The 16,682-nt window shown below is 36.8% G+C and overlaps 2 protein-coding genes across 2 annotated transcripts; both read right to left on the reverse strand.

Annotated features, from left to right (window-relative positions):
* Window positions 1-6,985: 6,985 nt before the first annotated feature.
* hmx4 (H6 family homeobox 4) lies at window positions 6,986-8,027 on the reverse strand. Its single transcript, XM_084402921.1, has 2 exons — window positions 7,691-8,027; window positions 6,986-7,587 (listed from the first exon to the last, which is right to left on the reverse strand). The coding sequence occupies exons 1-2, from the start codon at window positions 7,893-7,895 to the stop codon at window positions 7,076-7,078; spliced, it is 717 nt and encodes a 238-aa protein (XP_084259047.1). The 5' UTR covers window positions 7,896-8,027; the 3' UTR covers window positions 6,986-7,075.
* A 733-nt stretch (window positions 8,028-8,760) lies between these two features.
* hmx1 (H6 family homeobox 1) lies at window positions 8,761-11,470 on the reverse strand. Its single transcript, XM_084402920.1, has 2 exons — window positions 10,848-11,470; window positions 8,761-10,283 (listed from the first exon to the last, which is right to left on the reverse strand). Exons 1-2 carry the CDS (start codon window positions 11,113-11,115, stop codon window positions 9,691-9,693), a joined length of 861 nt encoding a protein of 286 aa, XP_084259046.1. The 5' UTR covers window positions 11,116-11,470; the 3' UTR covers window positions 8,761-9,690.
* Window positions 11,471-16,682: the final 5,212 nt, after the last annotated feature.

Genomic DNA, 16,682 nt, shown 5'->3' on the forward strand with positions numbered 1-16,682 from the left:
TGGACCACTGGCCACTTCAGGGACTCGCTCACTCAGTCTCAAATTCAAATTCATATTGGTTTATTGGCGTTACATACTTTTGTATACTTTTTTTTTGCAGAGGGAAATAAATAAATAAATAGATAAATAAATGAAAGAAAAGATAGGCTAAAACAATAATAGGAAGAAAGGAAGACAGTTAAACAAGAAAACAAACAGAAGTTGTGTCACTGTGTTTAATAGATATATATGGATGGGCGGAAATTAAATATTTTGGGAAAGTTGGTGTGATCCTTCATTTAAAACTATTACGCATATACTGAATTGTAAACAAATTACTATTAGGCTGATTAATTTTTGACATGCATGACCATTAAAATAAATTTTACAGTTTTGTAATGCAACCCTTTCTAATCTCATTTTCTTTGTGTGGCAAAAAGTAATTATGTAATTTTGCTTTGGGTTGTCATGAAATGGAAGTTGCTAGTCGTTCCTTCTCTATTATGACATATAGTATTTCCGATTGAAACGGCTTTTCAAACAAGAAAAAATGTTGGGTGGGTCTTGATTTTATCCATCAGGAATGGATTGGATTGTTGTGGTTTGCTATTGCTGCAGGTTGTCCCGCCCTCGCGCCTCTAAACACGTCATCAGAGATGCAAAATGGAGGGGAAGTTATTTTGTTTAAAGATTATGAGGGCACATTCATTAATTTATTTAATTATTTTAAATATTGATGTGCACGGATAAATCATTTATAATAAACACTACAATATTCTATAAAAAATAAGTGGAGGCTTTAAATCCCAGGTAATAATGGGCTAATTAAATTTGCTCACTCGTTGTTTGACGCTTGAATTTAGCGTTTGAAGCAGGCAGCATCGCCTATAAACTGAGCCTACCACTAGGCCACTATGCTATCACTTATCATATAGGCCTATTAATCATCAAACGTGAACGACGACGAGATGTTGATTGTGGAAGGTGAGAAACATATTAGGCCAGTTATTGATCTATTAGGTCAGTAGCCTACTTGGGGAATACATTAAAAAAAGATGCCGCATGGAGAAGCATCACGAAAGAAAATACAAGGTAGCCCATGTGTTTACGCTGTGCAGTGCGTGATTGTGATTGTGAGTGCGTGAGAGAGTGTAAAGAGGTCGTTCTAATGAGCTCAGTTTGGTTATTGATCATGTCGTGTCGCGCCCATTGTGCGGTCGTGCAACACTATCTCACATTATGTAGGCTACCGATGCAATGTCTCTTCGTAAAGACGAATGGAGTTAGTCTTCTATGTCTAACTTTCCTTTTTCTGTTTTACCTTCATCAGGTCTCTTTGTTTCTTTTATTATGTGCTTCTATTCTATTGTGCTATTGCGTATCTATTAATGAGTCTTTATATATATATATATATATATATATATATACATTAGGAAGTAGCCTACACACAAAGCTATTTGGGGTTTCCAATAATTACTAGTACCATCCTAAATTATGTTTGTCTGTAGCACCTGATTTTCTAAATTAATATAAAAATTTGTTTTGTTTCACTTGTGTTTCCTCAAACACCCTCTTTGTTTTTCTCCTATTCTTATTTTTATTCTGTATTTATCTTATTGTCTTATCCTCCTGCCAGCATCATTAGGGGCCCTTTGACTGCAATGAGTCTCACCCTCAGGCCAGAGACACGACCTCTACTCTCTGTGGACCCCCAAACTCCTGCACCCACTCTATCCAACAAAGTCTGTCAACCCTTTCTCGTCACCTTCAAATCTCGACATTTTGTTTCAACCTTTGTTTTTGTTTTTATTAATTAATAATTAAACCCATTGTTGTGAACACCTTGTATCAAATGATTGAGTGTACTTGCATAAGCTTCAAACTCAGTTAAACAATAGAACATTTATATTGAAGAGAACATTTAAAGGGATAGTTCAACCAAAAATAAAAAATGATGTCATTACTCACTCTTAAGCTGTTCCAAACCTGAATGAATTTCTTCTTTTTTTTTCTCTGCTGAGTACAAAAGAAGATATTTTGAAGAATGTCGGTAACCAAACAGTTGATGGACCCCATTGACTTCCATAGTATTTATTTTTTTCCTACTATGGTCAGTGGGGTCCATCAACTGGTTACTGACATTCTTCAAAATCTCTTCTTTTGTGTTATTAATAAAGGTTTGAAACAACCTGAGGGTGAGTAGATGATGACAATTTTCACTTTTGGGTGAACTATCCCTTTAAGGATTCTGTGTTGATGACTGTTTTACCTTCAGAATGAATAAAAAAATGCCTACTTGTGGAGGTAAATAGATGTCTGATGCTCCAACACTTTGTAGGGCTGTTACCATGGATATGCCTTGATTATACAAAATATATAAATTAAAATTAATATCAATTATGACATTAATTGTACCTCTTGATCTTGTATGGTTACCATAAGTGATGAAGATAGCCTTTTTTCTTTGCGCATATGTATTGCCGAATTAGTAACAAAGTTTACCTACCTTGAGATCAAGGACCTAGTGAAGCCATAATCAGCTCTGCAACATAAACAGCAGAAGGACGTTGTGTGCCTATAGGATTTAGGGTGCTTTCCTTCAAATCTTAAAGTTTCTCTGGTGCTTTCCTTCCAGTTGCCAATGACAACGACCTCTGCTAGAGAACTGAGAAAGGTCTTGAGGTCAAAGTACTTGGAGGACCCCCAGCAACACAGGCCACTTCCTAGTCAGGCAGAACGGTACACACACACACACACACACACACGCAAAGTGGGACAATGAGTACATATGTACATAGACGCAACGCAACCACAACCCCCAACTGAGGCTACTTGACCCAGAACTGTGCAGAACATTTTAGACAATGGAACCTCATAACAGAGAATTGCTGTCCACACTTCTGTCCACTTTTAAGTTCTTTGTTCTCAAGTATGTGTGTGGATACATGAGGTATGCAGAATAGTTGACGCTCAGTGAACATCAGGAAGTGATGGACTGTGACAAGGCATGGGGTGGAGAAGAATGGTATGTTCAGCCTAGAACTTACTGTGCACGCACACACACACACACACACACACACACACACACATGTACATACATATACAATATGTATATATTAAAACTGTGTAACAAAGTAATGTAAAAACTTAATTTAATTTGAATCTCTTTTACACACTCACAGACACACACATATATATGTGTGTGTGTGTGTGTGTGTGTGTGTATAAAAGAGATTCAAATTGAATTAAGTTTTTACATTACCTTGTTACATTTGTAAAATAAGAATAAAATAAAAAATGCTATACAAAAATTGGAATTGAATTACCAAAACTGATAAATTCATTATAATATTAAGTAACAATCAAAACGTTTTTTTTTTTTTTTTTTTTACAAATAACATTGATGTATGGAATTTTCCTGCTGAAAGTTCGTTTTGGTTCAATTTGGCAAGTGACTACATACTCACTCCTAAATAGTCAGCCACACCTCTTCCTGTATCGGCTGTCAATCATGCAGACAGCATGTCTGCTTCCAGAGCTCAGGTGCCTTGTGGACTGCTGTTGTCAAGCGCAAGCATCAGAGCACTCGGAAATGTGAGAGTCTCTGGCGGCCGACAGGAGGCCACTTTAGGAGATGCTATCTCGAGGACCCAAACACTCGACACACTCGCCAACGCACACACACACCTTTATAAAGACACTGACACATTTGCACCTAAATGCGCACACACGTAAATGCTCTTGGGAGTGCCTGGATGATTCAGCTTGAGTTTGAATGGGTTGGGGCATTAATTACATACCCAAACACGAGACCAGAACTCGAATATAGTATTTTAGCCTCGGTTTCTTCCAGATTTTGTCTGTTTAGAACAGTTATGGGCTTTAAAGTAAAACAAAGTCATAATAAGTTTAACCCTTTATGTAAAGGAGATTATCCTGCCTTTTGAAGAAATGAATGGATTAAAAAAATTTTTTTTAAATGATTCACAATAGTATATTTACATGTGAAAACATCATGTGACTCTTGAAACCCAAAACCATCATTTATTCTAGTTAAATGTGCCATTAATCAATACATATAGTACAGAGACATCCATAACCCGCTGTAGTCATCGATACCCCTAAACCTGTACATATGTGGTGTTTGTGTTGTGGCCTCTTTGATCAGGCCTTGGTTTTAATGGATTTTTCTCCTCCTTTTGGCCATGGGACCAGAGAGGGCAGGGATATAAAGTGGAGGGGTGGAAGGTCATTTGAACCTTGTGGTTTTAGAGCAAAGTGCAGGACGACAGAAGGTGTTCTCCCTGTATTGAGACATCACTCTCTCACAGAGACAGGAAGTCTGCTCTCCCCCTCCCACTTACACATATATGCAGACTGTAGACCATTAACAGATACCATGCGTTAATGGGCAGTATTGTAGCAATAGATGGAATGGAGTTAGGTATCCAATACTGAATTCACAGTGATTATCTTGCCACCTCAGAACCACATTGGAGTCCCTTGCCTGGTTGAAAAATGGCTTAAGTAAAGTGGACAGCGTCTCTGTACTTTGGCACTTTGGCCCTAAGGCTCTGAGTATTTGGTTACTTCAGAACCTTATATGGAGAAATGCTAATGTGTGATAGAATATGAGACTGACAATAGTGGTTGTAGAAGTTACTGTTGACTGGACTAAAAGAAGTTTTGACTGAGACTGTGGTTTAGATGGATGAACAGGAGTTTTATTTTTTGTATAAAATCATAATCTCAATATGTTTAGATTTTAAAGTTCTCCATGTTTGATGCACTGATCATAATCTATAAAAAATAAAATACACTAAGGACTGGTGAGTTTTTCCTTACTAATATTCAAAATTATATTTTGGTTACATCATTGCTACAAAGCATTCACAATTTATTACAATCCAGAGTAATTGTAAAGTATATGTAAAGTTCATTTTTAGTTTTGATTTTAGGTTTTATTTTACTTTATAGTGTTTTTTTCTGTATAAACAGTGATTTTATACTGAAAAAATTGGTAAGCCTCAGACTCAAAATTATCCATATGAGTGAGAACAAAGTCAGGGAAGTTGAAAATGAGCGGCCTTCTGTTTTATGGTATAGCTTATTGGTAAAGTTATAGTTTTTAGTCTATCTGTTTTTCAGCTTTGCATTACTTGTGTGAAAGTTCTGTTTTATACAGGTTGGAAGTGTCATGTCAGTGACAGGCTATTGAAAAACTTTTTTAAAAGTCATTCCAAGATCTGTAGGAGGTTTGAAAATGTTCATGTCATTAAATAATTTTTATGTTATCTTTATTCTATTTTATAAATAAATTGACATCTCCGTTTCACTGCTATATGTTAGAATTAATTTGCTAGTTTAGGTTAAAAATTAAACCGGATCTGTAATTGGCCTATGTGCGTGAAAAAGGAGATTATCCTTAAAACTAGTTGTGTTGTTATCTAGCTACTAATACAATTAAACGCTCAACCTACAGATTCTCTTCTTTATCCTCGACCTCGACCAAATAGGCCTAACGTCAGTGAAACCTTTCTCTTTTTTTTCCCGGAAGAACATCAACTTTTATCAACAATAAAACTTTTAATTACCACTCATCTTATATTTACTACTAGTTGTTTACCAGTGCGAGAGAAAGAAGATTGCCGCCGAATGGCAAACCATTCCATTAGCCCGTTTGCCACGTCTTCAACTCAGCGGCTTAAAGAATTAATTTAGGTCAAGAATGAATCGCCGAGCTGAAGAGCAGGACCAAATGACAACAGGCACCTTTTTGAGTTTCAGTCTTTTATAAAATACCGTGGCCTAACACGACCTCACTTGAAATTAGAATGTGTGAGCCATATAGTAAAATCGTATTCTTTTCAGTATGTGCCTAATCTGACTTTTAATTTCATCACTCGAATAACCACAAATTACATTTACACTTTTAAAAATTGTATTTCCGTTTGATCTCCCAGAAACACATAAAATAAATCTCAGCTATTCATTTGAAAAAAAATATTAATTGAACAGTCTGAGTAGTTTACTTTAGGTAGGCTGGTTTATAGCCTAATAAAAACTATAAAACTGCATGCACAAATTCAGTAGCGCTTTGTAAAGTCTATTTAACACTAACGTTTATTGAAGTGCCTAACTTAGTTCACTGTTATAGGCAGTTTTTATTACTTTTTGTAATTTCGAGGAAACATCCTCAGGTGGAACAAGCCGCATGGTCTGTAAATAATCCTGAGACTTAGTCCAGTAGCCTATGCTTGGTCGTCGGAATTTGCTGTTGTCCAGTGTGATTTTGTTGGCTTGCCATGGATAATTCCTCAAGAACATGCGACTGTAACATTGTTAACGAGACTCACGTGTTTAATGTTTAATCCGAGAGTGTGATTGATAATTAGACCTATAACTGATTCAGTATCATAACAATATAACGTTCTAAATTGGATTAAAATCAACAAGTTATAGTACAAAAAAAGGCAGGACACAAAATGTTTCTTTTGAAGCAAGTGTAAAACAGAAGATTTAATGACACTCGATAAAATACTGGTAGCTTACTTAATTGGCCAGGTTATGCTGAAAAGGAATTAAAACGAAAAAAAAAAAATGTAAAAGGAATATACATACAAACATGCGTTAAATGCAAATTAACCAATACATTCACTTAAATACGTTTTCATTGCTCATTTTAAAAATTAGAGGGCCATTTAAAATACAAATGCATGCATCAATCTATCTTTGGCAGAAATGTAATAATAATAATAATAATAATAAAAATAATAATAATGTAAACCTTAAAACATTAGTATTATAATTCCCTGCCATGTGAAGACAGGATGATTGGCACTGGCATTTCTGCCAGTTTGGCTGGGGTATACTAGGTGTTATTTTTTAATATAAAATTGTCTACAGCATACAATAAATAAAATAGGTTTTGCATAGAAATGCAAGCCAGCTTCTTTACTGGCCGTTAGCTCAACAATGTTCTCAGCAAAACACACAAAAAGGCAGATAATGCTTATCAAAATTGGGCCGTGTTGTCGGTTCTGTTGTAAGAGCTAAGAAAACTGCATGTGTCCCTTGCGCGAGGGTCTTTTCTAAGTCATATATCTCCATCAAACATACTGAAATACTTGCTGGCATTTGAGAAGTAAAAGTAAGGCGCACTACCTCCAGGATACACGACTGGCAGAGGCATTGGAAGCATGCACCTTCCGAGAATATTATTCTCTTTATATAAAGCTGGGAGCGGTACCGTTTTTCCAATGTCACCGAAATCGCTATTCGGTCCCTCCAGGTCAGTAGACAGTTGTCTTTTTAATTTATTCCGTCGATTCTGAAACCAGATTTTGACTTGAGTCTCGGTGAGCTGTAAAGAGTTCGCTAGGCAAGCGCGCTCTGCGCTACTCAGATAGCGTTTCATGTCAAACGTAGATTCCAGTTGGAAGATCTGTCTTTTTGAAAATATAGTGCGTGTTTTCTTTTTCGTCATCAGTTTATTTTTCTTGCCGTTGTTCTTTTGTTGCGCGTCGTCGCAGCTGTCCGTGCTCTCGCTGCGCACGTCCACGGTTTTGAGCGCGTCCACTCTCCCATCTCCATCTATGGTGACTTTATCTGAAAGCCAGGCAAACGCTATTGATAATCGTTCTAAACAAATACAGCACTACCAATAGCATATTATAGCAGTTTTGTGCCTAAATTAAAAACCGTATCTTACCAATGGCGTGCAATCTTGCATCCGACCCATCTTTGCATGGACCCTCGCTCTCTCCGGGATGATGCAGACAGCCATCCCGACACACCACAAGCGTAGTCTTTGATTGACAGCTGTCAAAGTTTCTGCTGCTCGACTTGGAGTTGAGAATATTATCAATGGTGAACTTCAAAGAAGCGGGTCGACATGACGCTTCCTCCTTGCTCATATTCTCCGTTAGATGCGGGGGTCCTCGTTGTCCTTGTCTCTTTTTTTTTTTTGCAGCGTCGTAAACTAACGTCTCGATTCTCCGAGCACCATCGCTCCACGACGTGCAGTGCTGCTGCGTTCGCCTAGACTGTTAGTCCACTGACCGGAAGAATACGATTCTCCATCGTTTATTGGTCACGAGAATCAGACAGCACGGCGGCCAATGGCAGAGGGGGGTGGGAGCTAGAGCTCAGACCTATCCAGACATCTGGCACACATAGGCTATATGAATCACGCTGCCTACTGTTTTTAACGAGTGCTCTTAAATAAAGGGAAGAAATTTCAGATTTTAGCAAAGGCCAATTTTGCGGACTTTGCCAGCTCGTTTGATGATGTCAATTTGAGAAGAAAGGGAGCTTGGGCTATGACTTGTTTTCAATTGAACTTTCAGTTCACACTTAAGTAAATTATCTCATCTAATAATGGTTTTACTTCTTGCACTTCGTTAATGTGTAAGATAAAAATCCGATTTGTAACTTTTGTTTTGTTTTGTTTTTTACCAAAGTTTCATTAGTTTATCCCCCTCATATTTTTGTTTTTATTTTGTGGCAATGCATTGTTTGTGAAAGAAACGGGCATATGATTCTTTCGAACTATCTTAGCCGCAGGCTACAATGTGAATATTACAAAAATGAACGATGTTCACTCACATATTCAAGTTATTTTTAAGTCGTTATTTCTTCGTCCTTTAATAATGTATCTAATCATTGTGTATTGGACATTGAAATCATACATGGACTATAATGTTGTAATAAATATTATTTTATTGAACCCTTAGTCAGTCACCACAATTAAGATTTCATTCTTTTCTTCTTGTTTTTCTTATCCGGGAAGATGATAGTTTTTCAAAATTGACCTTGAAATACTTCTGAAATCATTGTTAACTACAATGAAATGATTGTGTATGTCTAAATATGATGAAAATGTTGTTCCAAACAACATTATTTAGGATAAATAATAATTTTAGATCATTATTCTGTTGTCAAAGTGAATATAGCGGGCCTATACTTTAGAGTAGGCTACATTTTAATGAGATTTATTTGTGAACTCATGTATGCATACATTTGATAGGCTACGTAATTAGGCATTATTCGTTTAAATTTGATTATTTTATGTAGGCTAAACTGTACATATTACATTCAACAGTGTTTTGATTTAGAATGGCTTTTTCCTGTTGTGTCCGTAATAACGGACTGCATTCAAGAGGGCCTATTTAAACCACACCTTTTTTTCTTTGTGAATTTACTGCATTGTGCTTTGAAAATTGGCTAAATTTGATTTACTCGTTTAGAAAATACCCAAAGTAATCCAGATTATCTGGACACCTGTGGAAATACATTTTGCATGATGATTGGTTTTCAAGCTTTCCCGTGAAGTCCTAGCACATTCATATAAGTCTTAAAAACCCATTTACAGAAAAATCATATTGCTTTAACGTGATTCGTTTATTAAAATGTATAATGTGAAAAGTGACAAAACTTATAAATCAGTGGTTCTGAATAAAAATAGGCCTATATTTGCACAAAGCAACTGTTGCCCTTATTTGCATACAGGTGAGGGCCCCCATGCACAGAAGATTATAGACATAACAGTGGCAATTAATACAAAACTTGTCTCTCTCTTGTGATAGGCATTTTCTTTTCTTTGGATGCAGCAGGCATTATACTGCAGTTTCCAGCATGATTAGTTATTGCACCAATTGATGATAATTGTCATTGGGTCACTATTATCTACTGTATGTCATTTTCCCAAGATCAGACAAGGCCTGTCATCTGCGATGTTATTAAATTCATTGAATGAGCAAAGGATGATAACGGATAGTTCACTGAGTTCGAGAAGCCCATGATTGGTGGCGAGACTGGAGACACGTTAAAACTGAGTGTCGACATGGGTGTCGTTTTATCGTGGTACAAGATGGGCACCCGTACAATCCGTTGGGAGTTGTGGTTAAAATTAACAGCTTCTAAATCCGCGGCCAATTGTCTTTTCCATTTGTTTCGGCGGTTCTGGAACCAGATCTTCACCTGTGTCTCGGTCAGGTGCAAGGAGGCCGCGAGTCCCGCGCGCTCAGAACTACTCAGGTATCTCTTCATGTCGAACGTGGATTCTAGCTGGAACACTTGGCTTCTGCTGAACACAGTTCGGGTCTTTTTCTTCCGGGCCGAGCCTGACTCGGAAGTGTCGGGACCTGAACGTTCATCGTAGAGCTGTGGAGCGTCCTCTCCCTCATCAACCACACACTCGCTCGTTTTTCGGTCTACTGCTCCATCAAGAAGCTCAGAGGCCACGGGGGTGTCCCTGTCGCTGCGGCAGTGTTCACTGGAATTGCGGGTTTCTTCTCTTGAACCTGAATAGAGATTGAAATGAATGTGTATATAAGTGCTTAAGAAATGCATGTTTATTGTAGGCAATTTGATCAGACAATGTGATATAAAAAATCTGCTCGCTGGCTCATAATCTAGGCCCGTTCCCATATGTGCATATTGTGGGCAAGGCAACTTTCCCCCTTGGCTTTCACAGCTTTACAGAGTTAACGAATCAGACAAACCAATTGCACTCTGAAGCCTTTAACGAGTTTGGGAAGTCTTTCATTGCGACTCGGCTGCTCTGCGCATTCGAGTTGCTTTTGTTGGTTTTACCTAATGAGGCTTAAAACTAATTTGGACCTGCCAGAGGGACAATTGCTGCTGTACTAACACGGAGAACAATGATTCAGTTGGGAACTAATAATGAGCAAATCAGCCTGTTCCATCAACGAAAATCACAGCCCATTCGAGCTTGTGCACTCATTTAAATTAAGTCATCCATGTAGATCACTGTTCTGCTTATGAAACCTCTAGTTTTTCACTGACTATATTATAGGCTTCTTAATTTTTCACAATAACTGTGGAGTTTTTAACTATAAACTTACTCTCAAGGGTTCCCCGTCCATACCACTCCAGAGGTGACTGTGTGCTCCGACACATCTCTGTCTTGAAGCCTGTGCTGCATGCTTGACTGCACATTTCTTTCCGATACGCCTTGCTGTCCTTAAGAACAATCTCTCTGTCCGTGCCATCGCTATCCTTTATAGGACGGACAGACTTTTCTGTCCTACAAGTGCCAAGTATATTCTCGATAAAAAACGACGAGCCCCTGGATGTGGTGGAAGTATGCTGTTGTTGGCTTTTGTCATGCATTTCTCGTACAAATATACCAGTAACAGCAGCCGCCGGGTGATTCGCGAATACTTCTAAGCAAAAAGCAACGAATCGTTTCTCTCCGGATGTCCCCGCTCAACCATCGCTTCAGTTGGACGAAATCCTTCGTGCGTCCACGGCGCCAGTACAGAGAGAAGCGGGCGCTGTATAGTGGGCTAAAGAAATATCCAAGTCAAGTCAAATGCTTAACAAGCGGAGGGCATTCTGCTATTGGACGATCACAATAGCAAATGGGATTAGCCTACTCGTGAAAGGGTATTACCGGCTCCGGTTCGACATCGCTTTTGATCGTGTCTCAGGGTCGGTGGAACCCCTGTCACATAGAACTGTATGTGGGTCAATTAGAGAGCAAATCAAAATACAGATAGTGGTTCAGCGCATCGCGTCAGCTGGGGATCTCGTAGAATCGGATGCTGCTCCGTCTATTGGTCGGATGGGTCGCTACATCACAACGACGTTACAGCAACGCCACTGTTTGGCACGCAGGCAGCGATACAGCCTTCGTCGGGCATCCCAGGATATGTTGTGTTTGGTTTATGCGTTTAAATAAGTCAGATGAGATATTTAAACCACAACTAAAGATTCCGGATTTTTTGGGAAATCATGATCTGTAAACACTAAACATTTTAGCTACATCAGCCAGACGTTTATTTACTGACCCATGAAAATCGTTTTAAAATATTTTTTCGAGCGTTAACAGTAAATTGCAATTAAGTTCCTGGCCCTCACTGTACTCTAATTGGACAAATAGCCTACATTATGCATTTGGTTTTCTGGTTCCATGGTTACTTATTTGAGTGCATGTGATTTGCAAGCATAGAATAGCATCGTTATAGAAATTAAAATTAAATTACAAATTAAAGCAATTCGAAATCATTTAAATTTGTTAAGTTCATTATAAATATATTTTAGCACCTCATACTGGCACGAAATAATAATTACTGAGATCTTTAGGCCTGCACTATTAGACGAAAAGTTTTTTAGAACCTTAAAGGTTTCTGTCAAGCGCTTGGGGTTCTCATCATGGGATAATTTTGTGGCTTTGGCTTTGTTTCATTTTGTTTGTTCATTATTCATTTTAATTTAATTTTACGAAATAACAGCTCATAAACATGTTATCAATAAAAAAATTACCCATTAAACAAAAGTATTATGCACTACTAATTTAATACATTTCTTGTTATATAGCCTAGAACTTTTTTGGCATAAAGGGTTCTTTAAAATTGAGTCAAAAACCCGGTGGTTCTATTGAACCACATTGAGCGTTATGCGCTATAAAGCATAAAAACAAAACCATGCATAATGCGTCCAAAAGTGTAAATACCTAGCTGTACTTGATTCTTAAAATTACCTCCATTTGGTGTGGCCAACGTGATATATTTGTTTTGGTTCACGTATGTTGAATAATACTTTTGACTTAAAGTTAATTTTAAAAGCCATGTGATTTTAATCACATGGGAAATAGGTTGTGACAAATTTTTTTACAGCATGTGATTTGCCACACTTAATTAAAATATAGGCCTAACTAAATGAAAATAAAAGATAATTACCTAAAATAATATATATATAAATTGTTTCAAATGTCTGAGATTTGACGTTATAGGCAACCGCTTCAGGACAGCAGGTCAAATCTTAGTTTGAGATAAATAACGTTGGCTGCTATTTCTGGCCTTAAGGTTACCCAACATAGGCAAAACGTATTTTAATGATAATGATTTAGCGAGGTCACGGCGATTGGTAAATAGCGTGAGATTCAGGTAGACTACTTCCGTTAAGGTAATAGCCTACATGGAAGACAAATAGAAAACTCATACAATCCACAAACTAAATTGGTCTAATAAAGGATTAGGCCTAGCTATTTGCAGAAGTGCAACGGTGAAATTTCTGGATTTTTAAAATAAGTTTATACTGTAGGCTACTTATTTCCTTGTTATTTATGACGTGATTTTTTGAAAAAAAAAAAAATCGATCTTTTTGCTATATTATGTATTAATAATTATTCGACATTATTATTGTGGTGGACTTCTATAATATCAGACATTGTCGTTATTATTATTATTTTTAGGTGTATTCAGGCTGATTGGGATACTTTTTGCCATTGAGACGACTGGGGAAAAGTGTCCCAATAAACCTGAATATGCTTACGTGAAGGTGAAAGGTAATGATAGCCTAATAATAATAATAATAATGTAGGCCTAATAATATAAAATAATATGTAATAATTATATATTTTTTATAAATAATGTAAATGTAATTATTTAAAAGCCACTACAAGTAGCCTATACAAAAGGAAACAGATTATTGTCAGCTCATGGTTTAGATATGTTAATTAAAGTTCATATAATTGTAGGTCTACGTTTATTTCGTCTGATGATAAAATATGAAAACAATGCGTGCAGATGTATTTTCTAAGATTTTCGTTTACATGAACATGTAACAACTTTGACATTATGAAAACCCTACATTTCTTCAGCGTTCATGAATTAGCGAGGTCACACGGTCACCCTAATCATCTTACGTACTTTTTAATTTATGGATAGCGTGAAATTGAGAACTTTGTTATATCCTTTAACTCAAATGTGTTAAGTTATATGTCAAGAATTAGGATTTTCACTATCTTTAAATAATATTGTTGAAGCGCTAAAGGAATGTTCTTTTTTACGTCACTGCTTGCGTTTCATTAAGGGATTTTAAAACCGATTTTAGAATTTGCTGTTTAAAGTTAAGAAATGTATTTTCCTAAAATTACAAAACTGATAAAAATATCAAACAGAATATATGTTATATGTAAGATTCTTGTCAACGGTGTGGCGTGTATTTCCGTTTCTTTTTCACGATAGATAAATAAAAAAATGTTGTGTTCATTAACAGCTTGTAATCATTGTGGCATTAGCCTATTGATTTCAGCAAAAACTAGTCGAGTATAGTCTGTCTCTTTTATTATTATTATTATTATTAAACAAATCTATACATATTGGCCCAGTTGAGGACTCAGGGATGCATCAACTATCTTGGAAAATAAAATTTAGCCCGAGATTTTTGGCAAATATGCTTCAGCAGGCTGTGCTTGGAATGGTCTCATGCAACAGGCAACAATAGGAAAGGCACTATCAAAGGCACTTACTGTATTTAAACAGGCTTCAAGTTTGAAAATCCATATTGTGATATGCTACATATGGTGTCAAGCAAAATGATGTCTACAGTGTTTTCTCTGCGACCACTTAACCCACTTACTGCAGGTTTTGATGTAGGCCTATTGACTGAGGTTCACTTCTCTTCTTTCCCTCCTTTTTCTTCTTCTTGTGAGTGAGAGGCAAATATTATTTAGCTCATATTACTGTGTGTACTTCGGCACTTTCTCTGATATGGCACCAAGTCCGACCCCCTATGTGAGGGCCGGCCTCATGGGCATGTAACCCCACTGATCCTTATCTAGTCTGGCATGGCCTTTTCACACTGCTGACCAGTACTGAGACCTTTAATGCTTTCCTCTCTCTCTCTCTCTCTCTCTCTCTCTCTCTCTCTCTCTCTCTCTCTCTCTCTCTCTCTCTCTCTCTCTCTCTCTCTCTCTCTCTCTTTTACTTTTTCTCCCCCAACACACATATATTTCTTCCATTTATTTAACTACCCTTTTTGCCCTCATTGTCTTTCACTATATGTCACAATTCTTACCCATCACATGAACTCATCCCTCCCCCATTTGTCCTTATGTTCACATGATATCGCTATTCTCCTAATAAGCTTCAAAAGACCACATGGTGTAACCATATTTCCTTCCTATGATGGACCCAGAAAGGAAACAGGCCAAATAAATTGTAATCAAGTTATAAAAGTTAACGGTTTTCTTCTGCGCCTTCGTTTCAGCTTCTGTTTGTTAAGCTCCTTGTGCATTTTCCCCTGGGCATGTTGTGATGGCTCAGTCTAAGCTCTCTTCAGAGGCATGCAGTACTTTATGAATAGAGAGTATTAAAAGACTTTTATACAGATTAGCATATGACCCAGTTCAGCTGGATTCTCCATCCAAACGGGCACCCAGTTGCTTCTTGTAAAGGTGCTTTATCGCTTTAAGTCTCCTATAGTAAACCAGTCTGGTTATCATTATGACTATAATCATTCCACAGCCACTTCTTTCTGCTCTATCCACAAATCTTTTAACCATGTTGAATTTACACAGGTCAGTCTTAAAAACATTATAGTATGCCTTCAACATCTGTCTTGGCTTTGAAGGCATATGGGGTGTCTACAAAGCCCCATCTATTGGTGGGGTCACAGTACAGCAGGTAAAAGATGTGTGTGATTCTATAATATCACGAACAAAAATTCTTTCCAGTATCTTATTGAAAACAAATGATATTTTAATAATTCAGTGCTTGCCAAACACACTTGTGTGCTTCAAACACACTTCCTTTTTTTTTTCTTTTTTTTTTTTTTTACTTTTAATGGAAAAAAACCCTGATTTCTTTATATTATTGTTTGTCAACACTTTTACAGACAATTTAGGCGGGGGTACCGGAGTAACAGGGTTTGATGGTAACAGAATTTACCATTTAAAACTTTTTAGCCAAAAACTTCACTTGCTAGCATAAATGCTAAGAGCACATGGCACTAATGAAATCATGATTAAAAGACTTGTAAACAACCCACTGTGTGATCAGTCATACATTCTGGTGTCCTTTTGATATTGTGGTAACAATTTTGACGTTTTACAAAATAACTCTTGGTGTGAGAACTTTTTAGATTAAAATATTTTCTCAGAGAGAACACGCATACCTTTCAGTGCTTCAGACCTTATCAGTGATGGAAAGTGACATCATTCCTGTATCTTACAGTTGTGGGAGATAATTCCACCAATTTAAAGGCAAAGTATAGTACAGTAACAGAATTGACGCAAGATTTATGGACACACATTTTTATAAGATAAAAGTTGTTTTTAAACAATTTAATGTTGTAGAGTCTGGAAAAATTACTATTTAGGGCTTTTATAAATAAAATACATTAAATATTACTACAAGAAAAGTAAAATAAAATATTTTGATTACACAATGATACAATGATACATGATGGAAAAAATACACTGACTAATTTGGACAACAAGAAATAATGATTTTCAGCTATATATAAAGACACTTTTTACAGTAAATATTATATCCTGTAACATCTTGTGATCCATGACAATGAGTAACAAATTCTTAAAGTAATTAAAAATCGAACCTTTTGAAAAAAAAGCGACTTTGGACACCAAATATACCTGCAATTATAGAATCACCCATGTGCAGTTGTGGTTCATCTTACTCCTTTTCCTAGACATCATCATGGGCACATTAGCAGAAGAGCGTATTTATTTTCACATACTCTATAATTATGCAGAGTCTGCCTTTCAGACTTTCCTCATGAGCAAAACATCAAAGTTAGGAAAAGTATATGTTAAAAGAATGCAGAACCATCCAGACGTTTGTTACTCTGTTTGTACATTAAATTGTCATTTGATCACTGGATTTACAGAAGCAATTTCACTTTTCAGAAGTGTTTTCTCAACATTGCAACAT

The sequence above is a fragment of the Rutilus rutilus genome, assembly GCF_951802725.1.
Source record: "Rutilus rutilus genome assembly, chromosome: 2".
NCBI classification, from domain to species: Eukaryota; Metazoa; Chordata; class Actinopteri; order Cypriniformes; family Leuciscidae; genus Rutilus; species Rutilus rutilus.